Genomic DNA, 26,406 nt, shown 5'->3' with positions numbered 1-26,406 from the left:
CTGATCAGAATTTCCTCCTTCCCTTGTTTTCCTCTTCTAACCTATCATGATGAAAACCAAAGTCAATTTATTTTTTATTAAAGATGACAAAAATTAAGTGTTAAATGCTATCAGGCAATTAAATTTTCACTTCAGAAAAAAAAAAGACTGTTATGGCTTAAATATTTTTTCAGAAAGTAAGTTTCCAGGTCTGGGGGTGTAGCTCAGTGGTAGCATGCTTAGCATGCTCAAAGCCCTGGGGTTTGATCTCCAGTGCCCCCAAAAAAGAAAAAAACTTTGCATAAGTTGAAAGGACCATTTTCACAAATAATCACAGTCACTAAATGGAATATTAACATCAAAACAAAAAATATGATTAACGAAGTTGAATATTTTATTACTTTGTTGCAAGGTGTTGTTTCCACGTATAAAAATACCACCAGCAAATGCGGTATATTATAAAATTAAGACAGTATTGTTCTGCTGTCACCATACAACACACACTTTCCTCTGTGCCCAGTTTTTTCCAATGAAAGATCATTAAGTATATGATCCATCCCAAATGCAGGGATGGATATAAGCAAGTTACAATATTATATTAGGCTCATAACAAGATTACCCTTGAATTACATATTTTTATAAGTAGTTTTTACCAGACATAATTTCATGAATTCTGATATCAGAGCCTAAAGCCTACTCTAAAAATTGTAAAAAAAAAAAAAAAAAAAATGATGTATATTGTGTTTATCTGCAGTCATTAGGAAATTAAGGGGTATCTTCTAGTAGCGGTGTTGAAAGTAGTTTTGTAAGTCTTCTGTCCACCACTAATTTAAGACAACTGCTGTGTTATTCCATACTAGTTTATTTAGGGTGCCGTTTTCACTCCTCAATAGATTTTACATATTTCTCATATGCTTCTTCACTCATTAGGTCATCTAGTTCTGAAGGGTCACTCAGTGTCATCTTTATCAGCCAACCTGCAATCAAAACAAAAAGCTCACATTCTAAATTGCCTTTTTAAAAGGTCGAATTCATTCAACATGTAAATTTCTGAGCGCCTCAAAATTAATCTAGTATACTAGATCAACTGATTGAATTTATCCAATGTATGCAAATCATGCACTTTTTATTTATGGAACTTTTTTTTTGGTACCAGAGACTGAACTCTGGGGCACTCAACCACCAAGCCACATCCCCAGCCTTTTTATTTTTTATTTTGAAACAGGGTCTCACTAAGTTGCTTAGGTCCTCACTAAGTTGCTGGAACTGGCTTTGAACTTGTGATCCTCCTGCCTCAGCCTCCCAGGCCACTGGGATTATAGATGTGAGCCACTGAGCCCAGCTTATTTCTGGAATTTTTAAATTTTAGCACTAAGAATTAACATATTTGGGGGCTCAGTGGTAAAGCACTTGCCTAGTATGTGTGAGGCACTGGGTTTGCTCCTCAGCACCACATTAAAAAAAAAGAATTAATATATTTGTATATTTTAATTGGAAAGAATTACAGCCAGAATAGAGCCTAGCATAAATCAAGAACTCTGAGGTTGTAAGAAGCATGAACAACTGACATTTAAAACTTTTAACTACAGGATTCAACTATGTAAGGCCAAGTATGTCTTTCTTTAATAAAAGGTACACCCACAATGTAACTGCTATGGTTAAAGGCATCAGAAAGCAGACAGAAGGATGAGGTGGCAGGCAAAGAACCACAACTCAGTCCTAAATTTGCCATTTACTGGCTGCATGATCCTGACAGGTAAATTTGGGGGAGAAAACTGCTACTAGCACACACTTCATTAGGATTATTATGAGAATGAAAATGTAAGAAACAACTTACCGTCTTCATAACAAGATTTGTTCACAAGCCCTGGGTTTTCTGCAAGTGCCTCATTAATTTCAGTTACTTCTCCTGATAAAGGAGAATAGAGTTCACTGGCAGCTTTCACACTTTCCAAAGCACCAAACTCATCTAAATGGAGAAAATTTTTTAAAATATTAAATGTCAATTCGAAGACTTGAAAATACAAAATATGGAGAAATGGTCACTTCTACAATTATGACTTTTAAAAATTCTAAATTTCACCTGGCATGACAGCACATGCCCATGGGGCTGAGGCAAGAAGATCACAAGTTGGAGGCCAGCCTCAGCAACTTAGCCATATTCTGTAAGAAAAGAAAAAGGGGCTGGGGAGGTAGCTCAGTGGTAAAGTACTCCTGGGTTCAATCCCCAGTACCAAAAAACAAAAAACAAAAAAAAAAAAAAATTAATTGGAAATAAAATCATAGGTTTTTGTCATGTTCATATCTCCTATTAGAAGGTCTGAATACCCTCACTAAAGTGAACCTGTCTGTCCTGGACACAATAAATAACAAATGGTGATTCACCTGAACACCAGATATGCTTATGAAGTTCAGTAGAACTACATTTTCTTTGACTTAACAATGTCTCAAAAGAAGAGAAAACCTTAGGAGTTCCAGTAATGATGAAGCACCTAGTACCAGACCACATATGAAAGCAATCAAAGGGGCCTGTCACACTCCCACTCAGTATGACAACACATACAAAGAGATGGCTCGTTTGGCAGAGGGGTCAGAGGATGGAGGGTAGAGCTGCCAGAGTGGCTGGGAACTGGGGGCTGACACCCTAGGAAGAAGGGAATCACAGAAATCACAGTGAAAAGATAAAGGTGTTAACAGGAACAGATCCCCAAGTCACCCACGTGCTGGAATTAGCTCTTAGGAGGTGCTCAGAGACTTACAGATGACCGCAGTGAAGGAACATGAGGAGGAATACTTGCAATGGAAAATTTTATATGGAGGCTCTAGAAATGGAATAAAACATTCAGCAGATAGTACTAATAGCAGCTGGGGACAACAGAAGAAAGGACCAGTGAAGGTGAAGGAAAAAAATCAACCAAAATTCACCACACTAAAAAGTTACCAGAGCCAAAAGGGCCTGTAGGACATATCAGATGATCGAACCAACATGCAACTGAACTCAGAGGAGGGAATTAGGGAAAAACAAAAGCATGAATAATGACCAAAAAATATCTCCAAATTTGATACGCAAAGGAGAAAGACAGGATGGCTGACTTCTCACCTGGAAACAGAAGCCAGTCAACAATGGAATGAAAACTATGAAGCTCTGGGGACAGGAGGGAGAATCTGTCACTAGGAATCCCATACAAAGCAAAAATACTCTTCAAGAATAGAAGTAAAGGGAGAGGAATAGGAAAGACAGTGGAATGAGTCTGGCGTAACTTTCCTGTACACATATATGAATACATCACAGTGAATCTCAATACTGTGTACATCAACAATACTGGGATCCTAATAAGATCAAGTCCATTATTGTATAAATATGTCAAAATAGACTACTGTCATTATAACCAAAAAGAATAAAGAATTTTTTTTTAAATCAGCAAAATCTATGTACATATATGAATATACCAGTGAATTTCACCTTTATTCATATCTATAATGTGCTAATTAAAAATAAAAGTCCAAAAATGAAAGTAAAGCAGACATTTTCAGATAGATGATGAGTCATAAGCACATCCTCACTGCAAGAAACGCTACAGTCTCTTACACTGAAGGTGATTAACAAAATGACATCTCAAATATACTGAGGAGAGAAGATATTACTGGTAAATGTGAATAAATACAAAACACATTCTTTTTCTTAATTTCTACACAAGGCACTGTACTGTTTAAAGCAAAAACTAATACCACATTGTAGAGTGTATTGCATCTGTTAATGCAGAACATTGACCAACAGCACAGTGAATGGACAGGAAAATAAACTACTGTCCCAAATGTCTGACATGTTACACGAAGTGATGTATCACCTCTAAACTGTGATAAGATGACACACTCTGAGCAACTGGTGAACAGTACAAAGAGGTATACTCTAATCAGTGGAAGCCAGCTGTAGTGACACACCTATAATCTCAGAGACTCAGGAGGCTGAGGCAGAAGGATTGCAAGTTTGAGGCCAGCCTCAGCAACTCAGTAAAACTCTGTCTCCAAATTTAATTTTAAAAAGGATTGAAGATATAGCTCAGTAGTAAAGCATCCCTGAGTTCAATCTCCAGTGGAGGGAGGGAGGAAGGAAGGAGAAAAGAAAAGAAAAATGGAGAAAATAAAATCCAACACCAAAATTTAGAAAGACAAAAGAACAGGACAAAATGAAAACAAAGACCTAAACTCAAATATATCAGTATTATAGTAAAACGACCAAGCTTATCAAAAGGCAGATGTCAGAATAGACAAGAAAATAAGACCAAACTATAAAGCTGTCTTTAAGGAACACACTTAAAAACTAGCATAGCAACATTAAGATCAGACAAAGAACTAGGCATGTAGCTCATTGGTAGAGGGCTTGTCTAGGACCTGGGAGCAATCCCAGTATTGCAAAAAAACAAAAACAAAAACAAAACAAAACAAAGTAAACTTCAAGAATTTACCAGAGATAACATTTTAACAATAAATGGATCAACTCATCAGCAAGACTAAATCTTTTATTGAAAGTGTATACACCTAACCCTATAGTTCTAACTCTCTGCTTCCACTGCCATGAACTGAGCACATTCCCTCCTCCATACCCTTCCACCAAGAAGTTCTGCCATCTATGGACTGAACCTTGAAAACAGCATGTGCAATTCCAGGAAGTGAAGAAAGGCAAAGAAAGTCAGCTGGGACAGGAAGAACAACCCAGAGCCCTGGAATAAACTGTCCACATGATCAACAGAAGTTCTACTCAGTGAATGTGGATTACAGCAAACTGAAGAAAGTAGGCCCAGATTTTGAAATGAATTGTTTCCCTATAAAGCTGCTTAGGATCCAGATCTTTCAGAAGCCACCCACCAAATTTTCCCCTTATCCAGGACTTAAGTGGGAAGTTAAGTTGATTTTTGGAGTTTATTATACTGATTAATAATTGTCTGAATCTTGGGGGAAAAAAACAAGTGCAGATACTTCAAAAAATAACTTCAAAATATACAATGACTAAAGGGAAAATCTGACATATCTACAGTGGGGAGAGTTTAATACCCCGTCTCGAAGAGTAGCAAGGACAGTTTGAACAGTATCAATGAACTTAACCAACTGAAAGTTAACCCTCACTCCACCCCGATGGTATGATGTTAGGCCTCTGGCCAGTGATCAGTTATAGGGTGGAACCCTTGTTAATGGGCTAAGCGTTCCTATAAAAGGGAACAGACCATCAAAAGTTCTCTCCCTTTCTTTACGCCATGTGAAAATACTAGAAGATAGCAGTCTGCAGCCCAGACAAGGCCCCACCCAGACCAAACCATGCTGATACCCTGAGCTCAGATTTCCAGCTTCCAGAACTTAAACTGTAATACAGTTCTGATACTCAAGCCTCCCCATCTTGGTACTGTTTACAGTAGCCCAAACTAAGACAATACCCAACAAATAAAGAATACACAGTCTTTTTAAGTACACATGAAACAAGATCATATGGTGAACCACAATGTAAGTCACAACTTCAAAAATTAAAATCTTGGGGCTGGGATACAGCTCAGTTGGTAGAGTGCTTGCTTGGTAAGCACAAGGCCCTGGGTTCAATCCGCAGCACCAAAAACCAAAAAAAAACAAAACAACAAAAAAACCCAAAATTAAAATCTTACACAGTATGTTCCTTTACTACAATAAATTAAAAATTAGTAACAATGAGCTATCTAAAAAAGCTTCAAATATTTGGAAATAAACATACTTCTAAATAATTTGTGGATCAAAGAAATCAGATGGGAAATTGAAAGGTACTTTAAAATAAATGATAGTACATCATCAAAAATTGTGGGATATATCTAAAACGGTGGTTAGAAGGAAATTAGCATCTTGTAGCACACACATGTAATCCCAGCCACTTGAAGCCAGAAAAAATTTTTAAAAAAGGGCAAGGTATGTAGCTCAATGGTCAAGTGGTCAAACACCCCTGGGTTCAATTCCCACTGCAAAAAGAAAAAAGGAAATTAGCATCTAAATAGCATTTTGAGGTTTTATGTTAAAAATCAATGGCCTGGATGCTCAAAACACTAGAAAATAAACAAAAGGCAATTACCGCACCCCTCCCCCCCCCCACTTTTGTGTGTGTGTATGGCAGTGGGACTAAGCCAGGGGCACTCAAGCACTGAGTTGTACCCCTAGCCCTTTTTTATTTTTTTGATCTTGAGACAAGATCTCACTAAGTTGCTCAGGCTGGCCTCAAACTTGCAATCCTACTGCCTCAGTCTCCCAAGTCATGGGATTATAGGTGTGTGCCACCAGGTTTCCCAGCCCCTTGTTAAACTTAATAGATCTTAGCAATGTTACCCAGTATCAATTCACAGTAGAGGTGAGGAGTGGCATTAACAGCCATTTCCCTCTCTTCCTCCCTTCAATTACCAAGTCTCAAAATGCTCCTTATTCTCCTTCTCACCATCCCTTACAGCTAGTGGGAGCAATACAACCCAGACCTGCCTGGTAAGATGTGAAGAAGCCTCTGCTGAGAGACTTCTGGTAAAGACCATTCTTTCTGAACAAAAACAAAGGAGAGCCTACCTCTCTTCAGACTCTGAAGGCAGAAAGATTTGCCAAGTGGAGGTATCCTTGATGGCTCTCAGTGAACAAGCCTATGTCCACCCATCCCCAGCTTGTTTCATGGCAAACCCCTTAGTTGTTGAACACTTTTATTTGAATATTCTGTTTCCTATGTTGAAAGCATCTAACTCTGGGCACAAACAAGTTGTTCAGGTAAAGAAGAGTCAATGAAAATTCATGGCATGAATTGTGACATTCCAAGATAAGAAAAACATGTACCTTGTTTTTTTCAATTTTGTCCCAACTTCTGGCAGACTACAGTAAACAACATCTCCCAGAGCTTCCTAAAAAACAAAAACACAAAAAAACTCTAAGAAGTCAAATTAAATTCCAAGTAGGGACAAAACACTGAATTGCCCATAATTCAGACAACATATTTTACATTCGGGAGACCTGATTCTTTGATTTTCCTTACAACTAGTGTGCAACCTACTCTTCATTCAGAAGCTGCACTACAACAGGCCACCCACCAGCCAGATCTGGTCCCTAGCCTGCAATGACCCCTGGCCCAAACTGTGTGCCACAAACAGTTTCTAGCTCTCTGAGCACTAACAGATTATGCTTTTCCACCTCCACAGTTCCCCACTGCCCTTGCTGTAAACTATTCCCTTGATCTACAGACCACTCTTCGGAGACCTGGACTCCAGGAGACGAGGCTGCTCTCCATCAGGTGAGTGGACACAACCCCTAGCACTACCCTGGAGACCTTTTCTACCTATTGTTTGCTATGCTGTTTCCATGTAGGTAGCTCTCTTCGTGGATAAACTCCAGCATCTTACACAGTATTTCACAAGACACCTTGCACGACACCCCACAGTAGGTTCACAGGTATGCTGATGAATCAGTGATTCTCAATACCCAAAACCCAGCATGTCTGAGGAATTGTATCCTCCCACTTCCTCTTTCCTCTCCTGCCTTGCCCCTCACACACATCCAGTTGAAAAATCACTGTCCCATGCCTTTACGTTTTCTTTTAAACAATGTCTCAATATGAGATGAGTGGAAATAGGGAAATTAGTAGAGAAAAAAATAAGCTAAATAAAAGGTTTCCTATGTTAATCTGAAAAGGTTTCCTATGTTAATCTGTACCTGTTTGGGTTTTCCCTCTTCTTTATGGTCCCAGGTCATGTCAGTATCACAGTAGCCACAAAATGCTGGCAACCCTCCAACACTTTTGCTGGCTCTTCCTTTTCTTCTTTCCTTAACTGTTCAATATAAAACCCATGTCTTTCTAGAATAAGGTATGTTTCTTACTCTGAAGCAGTAACCCATTATTTCTTAAAAAAACACATACTGACCTAACTAACGTACATTTTACTTGTTTCATCTCTGACTTTCTTACAAGTGCCTTTCAAAAGGCTGAAAGTACTATACAAAATAAGTTTCAAGAGATAGAGACAATCCAAATTATGTAAGAGCACACTATCAAAAATACTTCAAGACAATACCTGTGCAAAATTGCTGATTCCCACTGTTCCAATACCATTTTCTGTAGTTATCCATTCATGTTTCTCTGTGAATTTACGCACTAAAACAGAAGACCAGTATTTCAGAAAAGCAGTGGCATCATTTCTTTAAAAGGCCTTACCTTGATGATACAGTGATGCACACCTATAATCCCACCTATTATGGAGGCTGAGGCAGAAGGATCACTTGAACTCTAGTGTTCAAGGCCAGCCTGGGCAGCAAAGTGAGACCCCCATCTTTGGGGTGTTGGAGACAACAACAAAAAAGATTTAACCTAAAAAAAAAATAATGTGCCACTTTAAGTAGAGTTGACCTAAGACATCTTAATTGCAACTTACTTATAAGGAATGAAACTGGCCTCCTAGGACAATTAAAACTTAATAAGTTCTTAAAATTCTTAAATCAAATGTCAACCTGTCCTTGAAGAAAGTGGGTACTGCTATTTAAATACTAGGGTCCAGGGGTGTAGCTCAGTGGTGGAGTGCTCGCAGAGCAGACATGAGGCCTTCAGTGTAATCCCCAGCACAGCAAAAAGGAAAAACTTAATAAAGGGGATTCTGGGATAAATACATAGTATATAGTTCTTCAGCTACACATTCCATTCTCCCTCATGTTCTGCTACAACTTCAGAACTCACTGATTACACTACCACTTATGAATCCTTACTTTTGAAAATAAAGGCTGGACAATTTACAAATACATGACCTCTCTGAGACTACTGTCCTGGCCATCTTGTCTGACTGTGAAGATAATCTCAGGAGTGAGGCTGTCAATCACCTGAGCAACTGAGCAACCCAAGTATAACAGGCAGCACTGTCAAAAGCTCAGTGCACCTAAGTGCACTTAGTCTGTGGCCATAGATCATTTTCTACCAGGCATGCTACTTTGGCTAAAAAGCAGTGTTAGTACAATTCTCCTTTAACCCTTGGCCCAAAAGGAAAAGGGGGACAGACTAGGTAAATAATTACTTTCTTACTGGCCTTGAAAAAACTGTTTTTGGCATCAAGAAATCAGGAGTTATGATTCATTAAAATTTTACATTTTTTTTTCCCTTTCCAGGTCATTAGGTAAGACATACTTTACATTAATGTTAGTCAGTTTCTATTTATTTGATGCTACACGAATATTTAACAGGTAACATTTCTTCAGTGCTCACTATGTGTCAGGATCTACATACAGCAGTTACATTATTTCATTTCATTTACCCAACAACTCTTGAGGTTATTACCCCTACTTTTTTGAAGAAAACAGACTGAAAGGTTAAATACATATGCACAAGCTTTCACAGTGGATAAGAGGTAGAACCAGAACTGGAAGTGGGGTCTATCTGTTTTTAAAAACCTAGGTGCAGCAGGGCACAGTAGTGCACACCTGTAATCCAGACTCCAGAGCCTGAGGCAGGAGGGTGGCAAATTCCAGGCCAACCTTATTGAGACCGTGTCTCAAAATGAAAAATAAAAAAGGTATAAGAATATAGCTTGGTGGTAAAGAGCCCTTGGGTTAAATCCTCAGTATCAAAAAGTAAAAAAAAAAAAAACCCTAGGTGCATTGTACCCCGTAATACGTACACTTCCTGTGTTAAAATAATAAATAAGTTAAAAATAAGTGAATAAAAAATTAAAACCTATGTGCTTAACCAGATAATGGGCATTGATATTTTGGACAATATTTAACTAGACAACTAACAACTGCAAACAGCTAGAGATAGTGTAAAAATCCATAGACTTGGAAATAATTCTTGTCTGAGAAATGGGCACCCTTGTATTCAAGTGGTTAATGCATTGGAATGTGTCACAAATTGTTGAGAGAAATAACTTACACTTCAAAGTTTCACATTAATAAAACGGTCAACAAGTCCAGTTCCAACGGGTTTGTAAAACAACGAATTCTGTGAGACAACAGCCATACAGATCTATGATCCTAAATTAGCAGTCTGAGTTCTTACAAAATCCAAGTAGTCTTGCAAGTATTTGCGTATAAAGAAAAAAAACTGTTTTTCCAGTCGCTAATTGTACTCAAGCAGCACAAATCGCCAAGACATTTGTGGGCAGGTTTCCCAGTTATTTCTAGTCCGTTTATGTTAGGCCTTTTCAGCTCCAGGACACAAGGGCTCGATACAGACTAGCAGAACTTCTGTAATGAGTCCAGAAGACTTTTTAGGAGACAGCTGTCTTCAACGTCACCCTCATTTTAACTAGTAAAAATCTAAATCCAGTTGCTTTAATTTTAATAAGTGCTTCCCCTTGATTTTACTTGGGAGTTCTCAGCAATGGCCCATGTAGTAAACTAAAGACCTCCACATTTAGGGTCTCAAAGTGCACACAAATGCGAGACTTACTAAGGTCACAGAGAACCTTAGCGCTGCCTGCTCCGCTTCTCCAGCATGGGCGGCGATTTACCTGCGGGAGCTAGCCCGCACACCACCACCCGGGTCCTGCAGGTCTCCGCTCCTGGCTCCACCTTTTTACCCACGAGGCAAAGATCACTAGTGTTTCTCATGCCTGCTCAAGAGCGAGAGGCGGCCACCGAAGGAGGCCAGCCGCGAGCTGAAGCGCGGGGCTGGGTCCACCCTCGCTCCGCACTGGGGACTCAGGAGTGGGAACCGACGTTCTCCGCGTCCAGCTCAGCTCCAAGAGCGAGCCGAAGAGAGGGAGGCGCGGGCCTGTTCACGTGCCCCCCGCGCTTACCGGAGAGCAGAGCGGGTCCGGTGCGCAGCGCCCGAACGGCGCCCGCCCTCACCCGCCAGGGCCACGGCCGCGGCGGGCAGGGCACAGCGAGCACCGGGGTTGCACGTAGGCTGCAGTCCGCGGCTAACCACGCTCCGCGCCATTTCGCAGCGCCATGTTCGCAAGGTACTCAGGGTCTCCCTCGGCGCCTCCGCTACCCGGCGACCCCGGTGGAGTGAGGCCGGCTGACCCAGCGTGGGGGCGGGGCCCGGGGCGGGCTATCCTGATTGGGCAGGGGGCGGGGACTCCAGGGTCGCGCTCGTCTTCGGATAGGGCGACGCAAGAGAGAGGCGTGGACATGTGGAAGAGTCTGGCCCGGATGGAGCCACGGAAGAGGGTCGGGGACTAGCGTCCGGCCAGAGCCTGACTGGGCGGCCGGGACTCGGAGGCGGGCCCTACTGGAGGGGCGGAGCCTCGCCCCTGGCGTTGATCTTCGGGAGCTGTGTAGCGCTTGGTCAGCAGGCCCGGGGACTCCCTGGCCCACCGGTGCGTGCAGCCTGCGTCACCGCGGTAGCAGTGAGCAAAGCTCCAGGCAGGGGATGGCTTTGCTGGGCCAGCGCATTCGCCCACTGTTCAACCCTCGTGTCCTGGGAGGGCAAGGCGCCGCCAGTGAAAGGATGCGATCCTGCCGTCCTACACAGGACCAAGGTCATACAGAGCCGGATTCATTCCAGCCCCAAGATGATTGTTGGGCATTGGCCAAGGTCGCATAGACACATGCAATTCCTCTGACTTTTTGAAATATTGAAAACAGTTCAGGAGCCCACTTTATTTCCTTACAGATCTCAAGAGGCCCCAAAGAGGCAAGGCAGACCAGGAATATTCTAGAGGACAAAGAGCTTGCCAAGGGTCAGGAGTGGCTTCTTGGTGGAGGTTGGACTGGAGCCATTCTCTAACGCAGAAGTGTCCAAACGACTGAGCTGAGACCCAGCACGGACAGTTCCGTGCTTAATCAGCGAGCCCTGTGATCAAGTCGTTCCGAGAAAAGCCCAAGTCTTTGTCCACATCCTAGAGTACAGAAAACAATTAAGTTCTGGGAAAGAGCTCACCTTCAACACAGTCTTCATACAGTGGGCCCCGTCGGAAGAGAAATGCTGGAGTGAAAAGGCCTCAAGCCCGACCCGCTGTACCACTGGGTGGGCCCAGGGCCACAGGAAGGCTTGTTAGCACAAGGCCCACCCGGGCAGTCATGCTCCTTTTTTCGCTGAGCAAGTAATCACCACCTATTAAGTCCTTGCTGTGTGCCTGGCACTGTGCAAACTTTGTCTTGTTAGTCCTTTTCAAACCCCATTCTGAAAGTTGTCACTCTCATTTCATAGATGAGGCCTGGAGGCTCAGAAAGGTTAAGTAACTTGCCCAAGAGTGCAGTGGGGGAGGCTTAAGTACAGCCGAAGTGGCTGCTAGGCAGCAGTAGTAGGATTTAACATGTAGGCGTCTACTTGCTTCTCTTTGGGATACCCACTGGATCACACTAATGGACTGTAGACTCCAGATCTCGGCTACCTTTTATAATGTCAGTATTCTCTTTGTACTGTTGTTGTGTCACAAGTCAGTGCAGTACAGTGGAGCCTATGCCTGTGGCAGGCGGAACCCAGGGCCCAGGGTATGCCACGTGCATCCAAAGATGGGACTGGCAGAGAGCAAACGTCCATTCTGAATATGCATGGAGAAAGGCAAGAAGGCGTATACAATTGGCTGTATGATAATCCCTTCAAGCTGCCTAGCACGTGGACAGACATACTTTGTATGTATGCTCCAGCGAGTGACTGCTTGACCTTTAACAGGATTGGATGGACATATCTGTTTACAAGTGCTTATGCATGAGACTGCTTATATATTGAGGGTGTTATTGGAATAAACGGGAAGCTGCTTCATGAACTTCTAAAGAGTACGTGTCTTTTGTCCCGCTGGTCGGGCCGAAAAGGCGAGAAGCGGCTTTCCGTAAGCGGAGCCACTTGGAGCTGCCGGGCAAAGAAGCCTCCGTCTTTCGTAAGAGCGGCGGGAGCCGCTTGAAGCAGCCCGTAGGCAAGCAGCAGCGGCTTTCCACATATGCCCTAAAAATTCTTATTCTCAGCCTGACTAGTTATTTGATAGGAAGAACAAGATCACATAGCAATGAGTGGGAACATATCACAGGCCCTTCCAAACAAAAAAAGTAGTGAGTGTGTCATTTTTTTTTTTTTTTTTTTTCGAAAAAACCAAGTATAGCAAACGTCCTCATTCACCCCCAACTTGATAATCTTTAACATTCACTCCTGAGTTTTGAAGTTGTCACTTTTTGCGGTGCTGGAGATCGAACCCAGGGCCTTGTGCTTGCAAGGCAAACACTCTAACCGACTGAGCCATCTCCCCCGCCCAACTCCTTGAGTTTGAAAGTTCATCTATTGCACATTTAGTACAGGCACCTGAAAATTGAAGGTGATCATTCTTCCAGGTGTCACAGAAGGGTCCCATTCATCTTAGGCTGATAGACATATTTTCCTCCTAATAGAATTGAAGGAGGTGTTTGTTTGATATTTATAGTCAAGAGGAAAGTGAAGAGTAAATGAGAAAGAAGGAATGAAGAGAAGAAGAATTTAAAACTCCAGATGTTAGAACTTTTCCTGTTTGAAACAGACAGGATACATATCTTGGTGAGTTTCTGTACTAGTCTATTGGGACATGTGTGAAGACCTTGCTGTGGATTATTTGGTGGATATCTCTGTGTAAATACTTCATGTTTCTACGTGATGCAATAAGGAATGGATGATGGACCCTTGGATAGATAGAAGATGAAATTCCCAAGGTTCTATGTCTATTGCAAGTTCTATGGCTCTGTGTTTATAAAGGATCCTGAACCTGTGGGTCTGTAGGATCTTGTTGTCAAGGTAGTAAGATGGGATCCTGATTCAGTTGTCATGGATGTCTAAGGTCTCATCCACCTGGAAAACTAGCAGTAGTTCACCTCCAGGAGTAAGTCAGCCATTTAAAGACCTCATCAGATATGCATTGTTCCCCTTATCTTTCTGCTCTGCCATATTCGGATTTCCCCCCTATGGTCTCAAGATTATCCCCCTGTTGTCTCAAGGTAGCTGCCCAAAGTTCCAGGTGTTTTCCATCAGGTAATGTCAGCAGCATAGGAGCCCATCTTTATGAGTCCTCATTTTAGTAGCAAGGAAACCTCTCCCAAAGTACCTTAGAGACAGACCTCCATTCACCTTTTACTATCCAGAGCCGTCACAAAATCACATACCTAAATCACTCACCGTCAGCAAAGTGGTTTGCCAATACCAAGACAAATTAGGGTTACCTTGAGGTGGCTGCACGAGTTGTGTGGGGCTTGGATGGCTACCCAAACAAAGCCAGGCTTCTCTTAGCAAAGAGGAAAGCGTGGGATGGATTTGGGCCAGGGCATCTCCAATATCTGCTGCAATGGGTGTGTGAGGAGGATCATTTCCTATGTTGGGAGGGAAGTGTACACCATCTACACCAACGGCTATAAGTCCTTTGTTAACCAGACTTGTGTCTACCACGATTCACAGCATTGTTATCAAGTGTCTCTGCCCCTTGGAGTCATCTGGGGAAGTGGAGAGTAAATATTGATGCCTGGGTCCAAGCCCAGAGATTCTGACCTGTTGGAGTGAAGTCTGGGGGTTCTAGCATGCAGCCAAGGCTGAGGATCACTGGGGGAGATCCTTGTTCCTAGAGTGTCATGTAGCAACACTAGCCCTGTTGAAGGTGCTTCAGTATCTGGAACCTTGGTCAGAGAAGTCTTGGAATCATCGTGGATGCCAGAGACCCTACAGTGCGCACTGAGCATACTAAAAGCTCTGACAATTTCATATTGAGGAACTTGCATATGGTGTCATCATCCAGTATTTCTCACATTTATTTGTTCCCAAAACCTGTTATGGATTGGACTGTGTCCCCCTAAAGAGATAGGTCAAAGTCCTAACCCCCTCTTAGAGTACGACTGTATTGGGATAGGAGGCATGCAGATGTCATTAGTTCATTCAAGTCATATTGCCATAGGGTGGATCCCTATCCAATATGACTGGTATCCTGACAAGAAGAGTTGTGGAGAATACCAGATAGAGTGATGATTCATCTGCAGCCAAGGAACACCACTTGCTGGAATACCAGAAGCTGGAAGAGGCACATATTGTTCCTTAGTGGCTTCAGAGGGAACATGGCCCTGGTCAATTTGTCAATACCTTGATCTTAGACTTCTGGCCTCCAGAACTGTGAGATAATTACTTTTTCTGTTGTTTTAAGCCATCTGGTATGTGACACTGTCCTAGCAACCCTACAACACCACTAATATGACCCCAGGAGCATTTCTTGGAGAAGCCCTGAACAAATATGATTTGAAGGCAGCCCCTGACTGACAAAAGAGATGAGACAGTTTGCCCTGTAGAGAAGATTTTATTTCTATGGGGAATATATTTGACAAACAGGCTCTCACAGAGGGGCAATTTTATTCTTGTAGGTATATATTCTTTTTTTTTTTTTTTTTTTCTTTTTTTACTTGCTGGGCTTGGTAAGTCTACAGACAACCTTGTCCCGGAGAGACTGTAAGATCTCTGGTAATCATAGGCCTGGGGCACTGGCCTTCCGATGGATGGATGTCACATGTGGATGACACCTTAAAACACTGGGCACAACTGGTGCTGGTTGGGGGACCTGAATCTTGGGGGGAGACTCAGCATGAGTCTCCTGCTGGTCACTGCTGCTCTGAGGTGCCTCTCCTTTGCATCTAATGCCCAGGAAACTGAATATTTTCATCAGAAGCAAATCAACGATCTCTTCTTCCTCCGACAGCTGCAAGAGAAAGACCACAATGTACTTGTAGCCATCCTCTTTGGGGGGTTCTTCCTACGAGGAAACCATGCTTTTATTGTCCCAGCTTGAGATCACTTTATTTTTGGGGTAGGTTTTTCTTTGTTTTTTTGGTTTCGGTTGTTTTGTACTGGAGATTGAACCCAGGATTCTTTACCACGGAGTCACATCCCCAGCCTATTTTATTTTTTATTTTGGACATGGTCTTCTTAAGTGCTAAGGCTGGCCTTGAAATTTCAGTCCTTCTTCCTCCGCCTCCTGATCACTGGGATCACAGGTGTGGTGCCACTGTGCTTGCCTGAGGTCACTTATCACTTAGGTTGTATCTAAGGTTATTTGTTTATTTGTTTGTTTATGGTACTGGGGATTAAACCCAGGACTTGGTGCCTGCTAGGCAAGTGCTCTGTCACTGAGCTACATCACCAACCCTGTTATGGGGTTGTATGACCGCCTTCTAGGGATCCAGGGATGTGTACTCCCTCCTTTGTCCCCTCTGGGCTCCCTCCTTCTCTCTGATGAGCATGCCTGAGTTTTTCTGGCAACATTTTAAATCCTAAGCTAAAGTAGAGAAGGCCTCAGCCAGCTTCTGGACCTGAATTTAAGAAGCACAGGCAACCTGTGGACCCTCTTTATGACTGTCACTCATTTCCCTCTAGGTCAGAGTGTTTATAGTGTCTCTTTATTTTGTTCTTTATTATTAGTACTTCTTGCTCTGCTTACCTCCTAGCCTAGCCTGGCATGAGAGGAAATTATGGGAAATGGAAAATATCCTCCGCCACCTCCAACAGAGGCTGTTAAAAATTTATGTACAAAGGTCCTCACATATTGCTGCTGAGAATATAAAACAGGCAGCTGCTTTGTAAAAGCAGTCTGAAAGTCCCATCAAACAGTTAACATAGGTATTCTGCTCCTAGCTATATACCCAAGAGAAATGAAAACATATCCAGGGACTGTGGGTGCAGATCAGTGGTAGAGTGGATTGCCTAGCATGCATGTGGCCCTAGATTCAATCCCCAGCATTCCCCCAAAAATGTCCAAACAAACCCTGCACATAAATGTGCATAGTCACAATTATAGGCACAACGCCTGTAATCCCTGGCAGCTCAGGAGGCTGAGGCAGGAGGATTGCAAATTCAAAGCCAGTCTCAGCACTTAGCAACTCAGTGAGACCCTTCTCCAATAAAATATTTAGAAAAGAGCTGGGGATGTGGTTCAGAGGTTAAGCACCCTTGGATTCAATCCCCAGTACCAAAAAAAAAAAAAAAAAAAAAGGGCATAGAAATAGTATTCATAATAGCCAAAATATGAAATGACCCAGAGATCATCAACAGACAAATGGATAGTAGTCTGTGGTGTATCCATGAAATGGGATATGATTCAAACATAAAGAGGAATGAATTACTGATCTGTACCTCACAACCATTATCCTAAAAGGAAGAAGCCAGACATAAAAGCTAACATATATGACCCTATTATATGAAATGTACAGAACAGGCAAATCCAAAAAAAAAAAAAATAGTAGATTAGTTGCTTTCTGGGGCTGACGATATGGAGTTGGGAATGACTAGTGGTGGGATAATGAAAAATGTTCTGGAATTTGATAATTGTGATAGTTGCACAACTCTGAACGTACCAAAAACATTGAATTACACACTTTAAAAAGGTGAAAGTTATGGTATGTGCATTATCTCTTCATTCAAAACCAATTTCTGGACCAGAAATGAGTCAAGTTTCTGTGCCTTCAATTAAAGGTGTCTATGTAACTGCCTGACACCCCCACCTCCAAAATCAGGTATAATTGGCGTACCTGAGTGTCAAAACTTCTTCCCTGCTAACATGAAAACGTGTTTCTTAAACACTACAAAATCACTTTCACAATATCAGATCTTTGCAGGGCAAGAGCACTGTGATAGACAGGAGTGTATTTGACCTTTGTCCCTGGTTCCTGAAGCCACTGCAGTTTCCTGTGTGTCAGCAGTGACCTCTGTTGTTCCGTAACAAGCCCTCATGAGCATGCCTGAACATATGCCGATGAGGTGACTTAGGCAAGACCCCTAGAGAGCTTCAGGAGGGGCTATCACCAGAAAGACCCACTAGTCTCCACGAGGAGAGAGAGCAGTGCAGAGTGGAATCAATCCTTATAGAAAGTCTGGACTGGCAAGATGTGACGAGCTTCCCGTGGCTAAACCCACGAAGGTGCTGGGAGGTCGGCTCACCCAGAGGGGCATGGAAGCGCCGCACCCCTCCCTCTCACTCCCCTCTGCGCCTCTTCATCTAGCTACTCACATGTATCCTTTGCTAACACCCTTTATAATGATGGGTTTATGTCATTACAATTTATTATAATGTCCTTTATAATAAATAAGAGTTTCCCTAAGTCCTGTGAGCTGAATTATTGAGTTAATTGAGCTCAAGGAGAGGGTTGTGGGAACTCTGACTGGTCAGAAATATAGGTGACATGTACAATGAGCAGTGTGTATGAAGTGGGGGCATTCTCATGGGGCCGAGCCCTCCCCCTGAATATCTGACGCTGTCTCCGAGCAGATAGCATCGCAACTGAGTCAATTTATGGGAGACCGAGTTGGTGATCACTGTAATGTTGGTGTGGGAAAACCTCACAAAATTTCCTCCCTTTGAGAAAAAGCAGCTCTCTCTCCCAATGATCCTTTAACATGGTATGCACTGCAACTTAGAAAACAGTCAGTGCTGTTGGACAGAAATGGAAAAAATCAGAGAATGCGTTGTAAGGGTCTGTTTCGGTATGCACTTCAGGAAAGATTCTAGGAACTCTTCCAGCTGGGGAAGGGAAGGGTGAGCTAGTACAGCAGCATCTCCAGGGACACTGAAACACACATCCGAGTCACACAGATCTGGGCTCCAGCCCACCTCTCCTCCTTCCTAGCTCTGGCCCTACGTCAGGGATCTCACCCTGTGGGCCTCAGGTTCCTTCTCTGTAGCATGCAGCTGAATGTGCCTACTTCCCTGAGGTCGATCTTTCACTGTCCCCATCCTGTGGGGCACACCAGGGTTGTCAGTCACCGGTGGTGGAAGGTTGACCGAGGGACCCCAGCTCTGTCCTGGTGAGCCACACTGCTGTGGCAGAGGTTTCAGATTATGGTGTCCAACCTTAGCTGGACATTCCTATCACTACAGAGATTTTTTAAATGCTAAGCTTCTTGTGTTGGTCTCAGGAGTGACTCCAAGGTGCAGTCAGGGACAAGAATCACTAGAGAGCAGGAGACCCCATCCTAGGCCCAGCACTGCCGCTCACTTGCTTGTGACCTTGAAAAAGTAATTTTCTCCTGGGCCTCAGTTTTCCTTCCTGAGAAATTGGTATTTTGAGTTACATGGTCTTTGAAATTCACCATGTAATGTTACCCAGCCAGACTCTTCATAGTTCAAGGTTAATTAAAAGGCAAGAATAGGCCAAAGGAACTCACCTGATGACACTTCTGCTCCTCACTGAAGGCCACCAGAATGACGGAGATAAACAAATTCAGCACCACAAACGTCATGAAAACAATGCAGGACCCAATTAGGAAGGAGCCAAGCACAGGGCTGTAGTTCAGGACCTAAGAGTAAAAAGGCCAGCCGTTCCTGGTATCCTGGGTGCAAGCTGCCACCCCGGAACCATCAGAGGGCAACTGGGCCTCGGAACTGGGCAGAGAAGTATGGGCAGAGCTCTCCAGAGCTGGCTTGGGGCAGGGGAAGCGGGCAAGGTGGCCCTCCTGCCCACTACTACCTCCTTCAAAGACAGGCACCACTCCTGTGGAGACCCCCAGCATAGCCCTCCCCTGAGCAGCCAGTGTCTAGTGTTCTGTGGGCAGGGGTCCCCAGGCAGGCTGCCTAGACAAAGGGGAGCTTGTGACCAAAACTGCTCTGTGCTTGCCAGGCCATGGGCCAGAAGGGTGATGGGGGCAGGGAGGGGGGAGAGATTTTCTACTTTTCACAAAGACTTGGTGTGGTCTCAATGTCTGCTCCACATTACCTCCTCGTAGTTGAAGATTCCTAGCTGCAGGCTGATCATCGTTTCTACCGCGTCAAAGAGGGTCTTGTAGGAATGGAGTTTCCAACCAAATATTAAGTTTGACTATCATAGAAAGATCCTCATGAGCAGAGAAAAAGAATATGAAGTCCCCAAATCCTGCTGTTTGACACAGTGTCCGCTACCATCCTTCATCTGGCCTTGCCAAGCTGTCCATACCCACCGAGGCGAGGAAGTGGTGTATCCACGTCCAGTTCCGTGTGAAATGTGTGTATTTTCCTCTGTGGGCCTGTGCATGCAGGACCACACGTGTCCCTGTGTGATTGCACGTGTACATCTGGGCTTCACACCCACATACGTATGCTGTGTGCACACAGGCACCCACCACCTGAGCCCCTGCTGCTTTCACCAGAAGGCTAAGCAAAGACTGTAGGGAAAGTGGACATTCTGATGCTCCAGCCTCTTTCCTCAGGGGCACTTGGGTTGAATAGATGGTGGGCTTCACCCATCTGGGCATGGCTCTCCTCTCAACACACAACCCCACACACACCAGATTTTCCCAGGCTGTGGTGTCAGAGGAAGGCTCAGTACCACATGGCTCTGAGTTGGTGACTTCTGGTCCCAGAGGACACTGCAGTGTCCTTGCACAACAAATGGCAGACTGAATTAATTGACATGAATCAGGGCACTTGGATAAAACCACCCCTTTCAGTTCACACCATCACTCCATCAGTGCACCCCACCCTGTTCCTGAGGATGGGACAGGAAGATGGAAGGAGCGGTCAGGGCAGAGATGATAGGGATACACAATGGATGAGGTAGAGGCAGAGTGGGAACTCAAATTCAATGGACTGTGGGGAGATGAGAGATTGGATGTGGTCAGGGTGAGAATGAGAAGGGGTCAGGGGAGGAGAGGATCAAGATGGGCTACAGGGTCAAAGATGAGGGGTGGACTGAAGTATGATGGAAATTGTGGATCTGTTGAGCAGCAGGGTTGGGGTTCACATTTGAATGCAGATAGGGCTGTGGCTGGGGTCGAAAGAGGGTCTTAGTTTCTCACATTACTTGGTAATAAAGAGTTGAATTTTTGTTTGTGTGTTTCTGGGGTTTTTTTTGTTGTTGTTTGTTTGTTTGTTTTTGTGTGTGGTGCTGGGGATTGAACCCCGGGCCTTGTGCATGGGAGGCAAGCACTCTACCAACCAAGGTATATCTCCAGCCGAGTTGAATGCTTTTATAGGTTTTGTTTTGTTCTTTTTTGTTTTCCAGTTATAAAGGTGTGATTGTCAAAATGTGCTCAGTGTCAAGGGGCTGAATTGAAACGGCATTGATCCCACTAAATTCAGACCGCAGGTCTATGGCAACAGTGCTGGCATGGCCTGTGGACAAGTCAACCCTCACTTCCCATCCCTGCCCTAACTCAAGGACAGGGGTAACCCAGTTTATCCACCAGCACATTAGGAGTACTCTGTACCTGGCTGGGAATTAGTCCTGTGCCTTTTGAACAATTAGATATCAGAGAACTGGCACACCCAGCCAGGCAGGGTCGAGCTGAAGAAAGGAATCCATCATTGGAGGGAGTTGAGCCATTCAGTTCCAGAACCTATGCTGCCTCACTCCTACTCAACTGAGGGCTCCAGTCTCTGCTATTTGAGGTGGCCATCTCATGAGCTCCCCGCTAAAAGACCTTGGACTCAGAAGATCTGCCAGCTCCTTCAGGTTCCCAGAGTCTCCCTGACTCTAACTTTCCACTCCACCCCACCAGGTAGCCTTGGCTTCCGTGGAGATCAGCTCTGAGGTTTTTCCAAAGGGAGCCACTCACCGCAATGGAATAAGCCAGGAGCATGATAACAATGGACAGTGACAAAGCCTGAAATGTCACCCAGGCTCTGCGTAGGGCCGATGTGATCATGTTCATTTTGGGATTCAACCTGAGCAGATGCCAAAGCTTCACTGTAGCCAGGAGTACCAGGAAGGCAATAATGTATCCAAGGGCAGCATCAGCTGCTGCTGTCTCACTGAAACTGATCCCCCTGTGGAAAACAAGGTAGGAAGTCTGGGTCTCAGAGACCATGGGAAATGCAATGAAAACCCATCTGGATTCAGGATCAGATTCGTCACCAGCTCTGGATACAGGACTAAACTGACCATGGTCTCAGAGGCTATCAAATCCAGAAACAGTTCTGGGGAAAAAAAGTGATCCCAATTCCCAAACTGAGTGGTGATGTTGATGATAGTGATTGGCGATGTTATAGTGATGATGATGGTGGTGATGGTGATGATGTTGGTGATGGTAATGACGATGGTGATGACAGTGGTAGTGATGTTGATGGTGGCGATGATCATGGTGACAATGATGATTGTCATGTTGATAGTGATGATAATGGTGATGGTGATGATGATGATGGTGATATTGATGACTGATGATGATGGGGTGATGATCATGATGATGATGGTGAGGAAGGATGAGGATGGTAGTGACATTGGTTGGTGGTGGTGATGATAGTGATGGAGGTGGTGGAGATGAGAGGACTGATGTTGGTAATGATGGTGGTTGTGACGATGATAATGATGTTGATGATGTTGGTAATGATGGTGGTCGTGACGATGATAATGATGTTGAAGATGTATGCCTATGGCTAGCTTATGGAGCCTGTAACTAGCAGTCTTGATTAATGACTGTAGAGCTATGGAAGAAAGGAGAAGGAGGTATCCTCTCAGGATCAAGAGGATAGAGCTAAGGGACATCTATGAGCCTCCCTCTCCCTACTTTGGACCAGTAGACGCCACCCCCTCTGTACACTTATCTGAGAATACATCCACAGCTGCCCTATATTTGAAGGAAAGAATCAAAGAAGTATCTGGTTGTACTAAGTGAGAACTTCATTTGCTTGGCCTCATTTGAACTCCAGGATGAGATGCATCTTGACAGGCATGGAGATACATGCCTGTACTCCCAGCGACTCGGGAGGCTGAGGCAGGATCGCAAGTTCAAGCCAGCCTCAGCAACTTAGTGAGGCCCTAAGCAACTTAGCACGACCCTGTCTCAAAATAAGAAATAAAAAGGGCTGGGGATGTGGTTGAGTGGTTAACTGCCCCTGGCTTCAATCCCCAATACCAAAAAAACTAAAAACGAAAAAAAAAAAAAAAAACATGATAGGATAAGTACTTCTTGCTATCTCCGTTTCATAGATAAGGACAGAAAGTTTCCACAGGGTCACACAGCTGGTGACATAAGTAGTCACTTGTGAGCCATAGGATCAGTTGGACTCTACAGGTGTCTGATTTCTAAGTTCAAGTTGTGCCCAACATCACGCCCCATTTTTGGTTCTCTTCTTATGCCTTTGTATTTTAAATTCATTCTTAAACACGAAGGAGAAAACAAGATTATAGAAAAATATTGAATGATCCCAAGTTTGTAAAAAGCATTTAATATACATTAGTTATATATTGACATAATAAATATTAAATTATCTCCTTAAATTGAGCAATACCTCTAGTATATATTTTAATTTTTTATATATATAGGGATTTGGGGATGTAACTTAATCATAGAATACATGTTTTAGCATGCTAAAGTGCTTGGGTTCAATTTTCTGTGACCAAAAACCCAAAGTTTATATATATATACACACACACACATACATATATACATACAAAACATACATGGGTGTGGCACAAAGAAGAGCTGAATGTCGGTTTGTTGAATGAATGAGGCCAATGTTAAAGGTTAGGAGTAGAGTTCAAATTCTGACTCCAGTATTTACTTGCTGTGTGACCTTGCACAAACAACTTAACCTCTCTAAGCCTCATTACAAATGATTTTCTCATTTGTAAAAGAGAGAAGATAATACCATCTCTTATTAAGATAGGTAAGAAAGGTATTAGATAGGTATAAGATAGGTAAGATAGGTATTATATTAAGATAGGTAAGAAAGTGTTCATGTATCCCATTTGTTTACAATAAAAATAAATTAAAAAAGAAAAAAAGAAAGTGCTTTTACAGTGATTTTGTGGGACTAGGGACATAGCTCAGTGGTAGAGCACCTGGCCAGCATGTGTGAAGCCCTGGAATTTTCGTGACAGTGTACGACATCCAGCAATAACTCAATAAATTTTAGTTACATCTTTAAAAGAGTAAAGAAACACAGTGACCCCAAAATAAGCCACAGGGATCCTAGATTTAAGTTAGAATTTAGTTACTTCTCTGCCACATTTAAACTGAAGGCCCTTGGGGGAGTCACACGAATTCCCTGAGCCTCGATTTCTTTGGTTAAGTGGAGCACTGAAAACATCAGCCTTCATCAGTTCTTATGTATCTACGAACACAAAAGCCACATATGTATCTATACGTGCCATACATGCCGGGCAGGTGTATGAACTAACCCTTCTTAGCACACGGTGGATGCTTCGCACACTGTAGCAGGTGTGGGGCCACTTGGGCCCTAATACTTTCAAGAGCTCCCCCAAAGGGGGGGAAGGACTTCAGCAGGACGCATCATGATCCTATGTTCTGGTAAGATTTACCGAAGTCAGGTATGTCGTATTTTGTCTTAAGTGTCCTCTCCAGTTGTATCTGCTTCAGGCACCACAGCTGAATCTATGGCAGCTGCAATTATTTCTACCAGGAGTGTCCCCTGATCCACTGAGGTCAACAAGATTTCCAAAGCCTCCCTCTGACCCCCTGGGCCTCAGACAGAACGGAAAGGAGAGAGAGGCCATAGGGAGGCAGGGAGCCAAGACAGTCACTTACTCCTCCCTGTGGCTCCTGTAGCGCTGAAGGTCACGCTCCACAAGGACAGCCCTCTTCACAAACACTGCCAGGGCACTCCAGCTGACCAGGATGATGGCCAACTCGAGAAGATTCCACTTGCTGCAGAAATAGCCCCACTTCTGCTTCCTCATGAGCTTGCCCTGGAAAGGAGCCCCAAGTTCTGCCAAAGCTGAAGACCATGATCATTGCCCCTCACACGACGCTGCTCCTGGCCCCACCAGAGGGCCCTTTGCCAGGGTGTTACTGATCCCAGCAAGGCTCCCAGCTCTGGCCCCCACATGCACAGAGTGCCTCAAGGTCTGTGGCCAACCTGGTACAGACCTCCACTAGTCCTGGCTGTAGGATCTGCAAGAGTAAATACAGTATCTACTAAGAAAACAATTGAATTCTCTTTGATGCAAAAAAAAGGTGTGTGTGTGTTGGGGGGGGGGGGGGGGGGGGAGATACTCTCTTCCCACCTCTGTCACTTTTCCAAAAGACTTTACTTTAGAAAACCTTGTAAACTCTTTCTTTGACCCTTGGAGATGTACATATATCTTTCCAAAAGCCAAACAAGCCTCCTGCCAGTTTTACAACTCAGAAATGTCTTTCTCAAGGCGCAGAGCCATCCTTTCGGTAGGTAATTATGGAGGAAGATAGTGCCCCCTCTCTGGGGGTTCTCCGGGTGTGGTCTAGGTGCCCAGCTCCTCGGCCCCGCTCCTGTCATAAAGGTTAACGCTTATTTTTCCTTTTGATTAAGGCAGTTAGCAAACACAGGCGGCTGCCTGATTCCCAGGTGAATTAGATGGACGAGGTGACAGGTGCTGTAGTTAGTCCAGGCTCTGCTGGAGGGTGCCCGTCACCCCTTCAGAGCAGGAGTGACATGGGTCCTGATGCTTGGCTGTACAGCAGGGCACGTGGGACACACCTCACTCACATCCTGATCTGATGCTCATTCAATAACAAGAGTTGCTTTCCTCCAGAGGAATTGGGAGTGGTTGCCTGATGCATGTGGCTTCAGTCTTGCAAGATGAAGAGTTCTGGAGAAGATGGTGACAGCGTGGGGTGATGGGAATGTGCCTGCTGCACGCTTAGGTGTGTGCATTGACTGCAAAGGGGTGAGTTTTATGTTATGTATATTCACCACAGTTAAAAATCAATAATTAAAAACAACTACATTGCTTTCTTTTGTGCCTTTGGGAGAGGTTTTCTGGACTGGCAGGAGACTGGGCTTAGTCATCTTTTCCAACGGGTGTCCCAAGTCAGAGTTGGTCATCCTGTGTGGGGTCCCGGCCCTCCCGCTTCTCCTCCCCTTTCCACTCAGGAGAACCTCGACTCTGAGGAGGGGGACTTGTGTCTGGCTGGTGAGGGGCTGAGTTTGCCTCCATAACAAAGGAGAGCAAGGAAGATTCTTCAAACTGCTGAGCAGACACTTTGAGGAGGTGTGAGGGTCTGGAGAAATGACCTTCTGAAGCAGCTGCCCACAGGATGCAAAGATGGCCAGGAGGGAAGTGAGGGGCCAAGGGAGGTGGTAAGTCCCTCTCCTGGGAGGAGCAGGTGAGTGATACTGGTGTCTGTGGCTTTGGGCTTGACTTGGGGCTGGTGGGAACCCTGCAGGGCCTGCTTTAGGAGGTCATGTGGCAGCATGGGGTGCTTGTGAAGGTCAGGCCTCAGGCTCTGGGTTCTGATTCTGATCCTGGGGCGAGTGAGGTGGCTCAGTTCTAGCATGTGCGAGGCCCTGGGTTCCTCCCAGCACGCAGAAATAATAAACGAATAATTCTATAAGTGAATAACTGGGCTTGCTGTCCTACCTCTGCGGTGGAGCCAAGAGGCCCTTTCTCTCATCGCTGGAGGGGGAGCTCTGCACAGCTTCCTGGCACAGTGCCTGCCACATGGTGCCATCCTGATCTGAAAGCAGCCTCAGGAGCGCGGCATGGCGGCCAGCATGCCCCTTTAGATATCTGGTTTGCACTTGGGGTGAGAGGGGGCCCTGCAACTGACTCACAGCAAGTCATAGCATCTCCGAGCCCTCGCCATCGTCAACAGCTGCACCTTCCAGGTGTGACACGGCAGTAAAG

General features: G+C 44.3%; 2 protein-coding genes across 2 annotated transcripts in view; both read right to left on the bottom strand.

Moving 5' to 3' along the window:
- Positions 1–350: 350 nt before the first annotated feature.
- On the bottom strand, positions 351–11,966 carry GCSH (glycine cleavage system protein H; the record flags this gene model as incomplete). Its single annotated transcript, XM_079117220.1, is given in 7 exon segments — positions 351–956; positions 1,817–1,948; positions 6,802–6,811; positions 6,813–6,866; positions 8,031–8,110; positions 10,737–10,904; positions 11,906–11,966. Coding segments are annotated over 7 exon segments (603 nt in total). The 3' UTR covers positions 351–858.
- A 3,089-nt stretch (positions 11,967–15,055) lies between these two features.
- The window catches only part of PKD1L3 (polycystin 1 like 3, transient receptor potential channel interacting), a gene marked incomplete at its 5' end in the record, with an annotated part of 81,564 nt that continues 70,213 nt past the window's right edge, over positions 15,056–26,406 (bottom strand). Inside the window, 5 exon segments of the mRNA XM_079117219.1 lie at positions 15,056–15,575; positions 19,034–19,165; positions 19,582–19,683; positions 21,398–21,608; positions 24,329–24,489. Coding sequence (XP_078973345.1) covers positions 15,345–15,575; positions 19,034–19,165; positions 19,582–19,683; positions 21,398–21,608; positions 24,329–24,489 — 837 coding nt within the window. The 3' untranslated portion in view covers positions 15,056–15,344.

This window comes from Sciurus vulgaris, assembly GCF_902686455.1.
Source record: "Sciurus vulgaris genome assembly, chromosome: 17".
Lineage (NCBI taxonomy): Eukaryota > Metazoa > Chordata > Mammalia > Rodentia > Sciuridae > Sciurus > Sciurus vulgaris.
The sequence above is the reverse complement of the archived record's forward strand: the minus strand, read 5'-3'. Positions and strand labels throughout refer to the sequence as shown.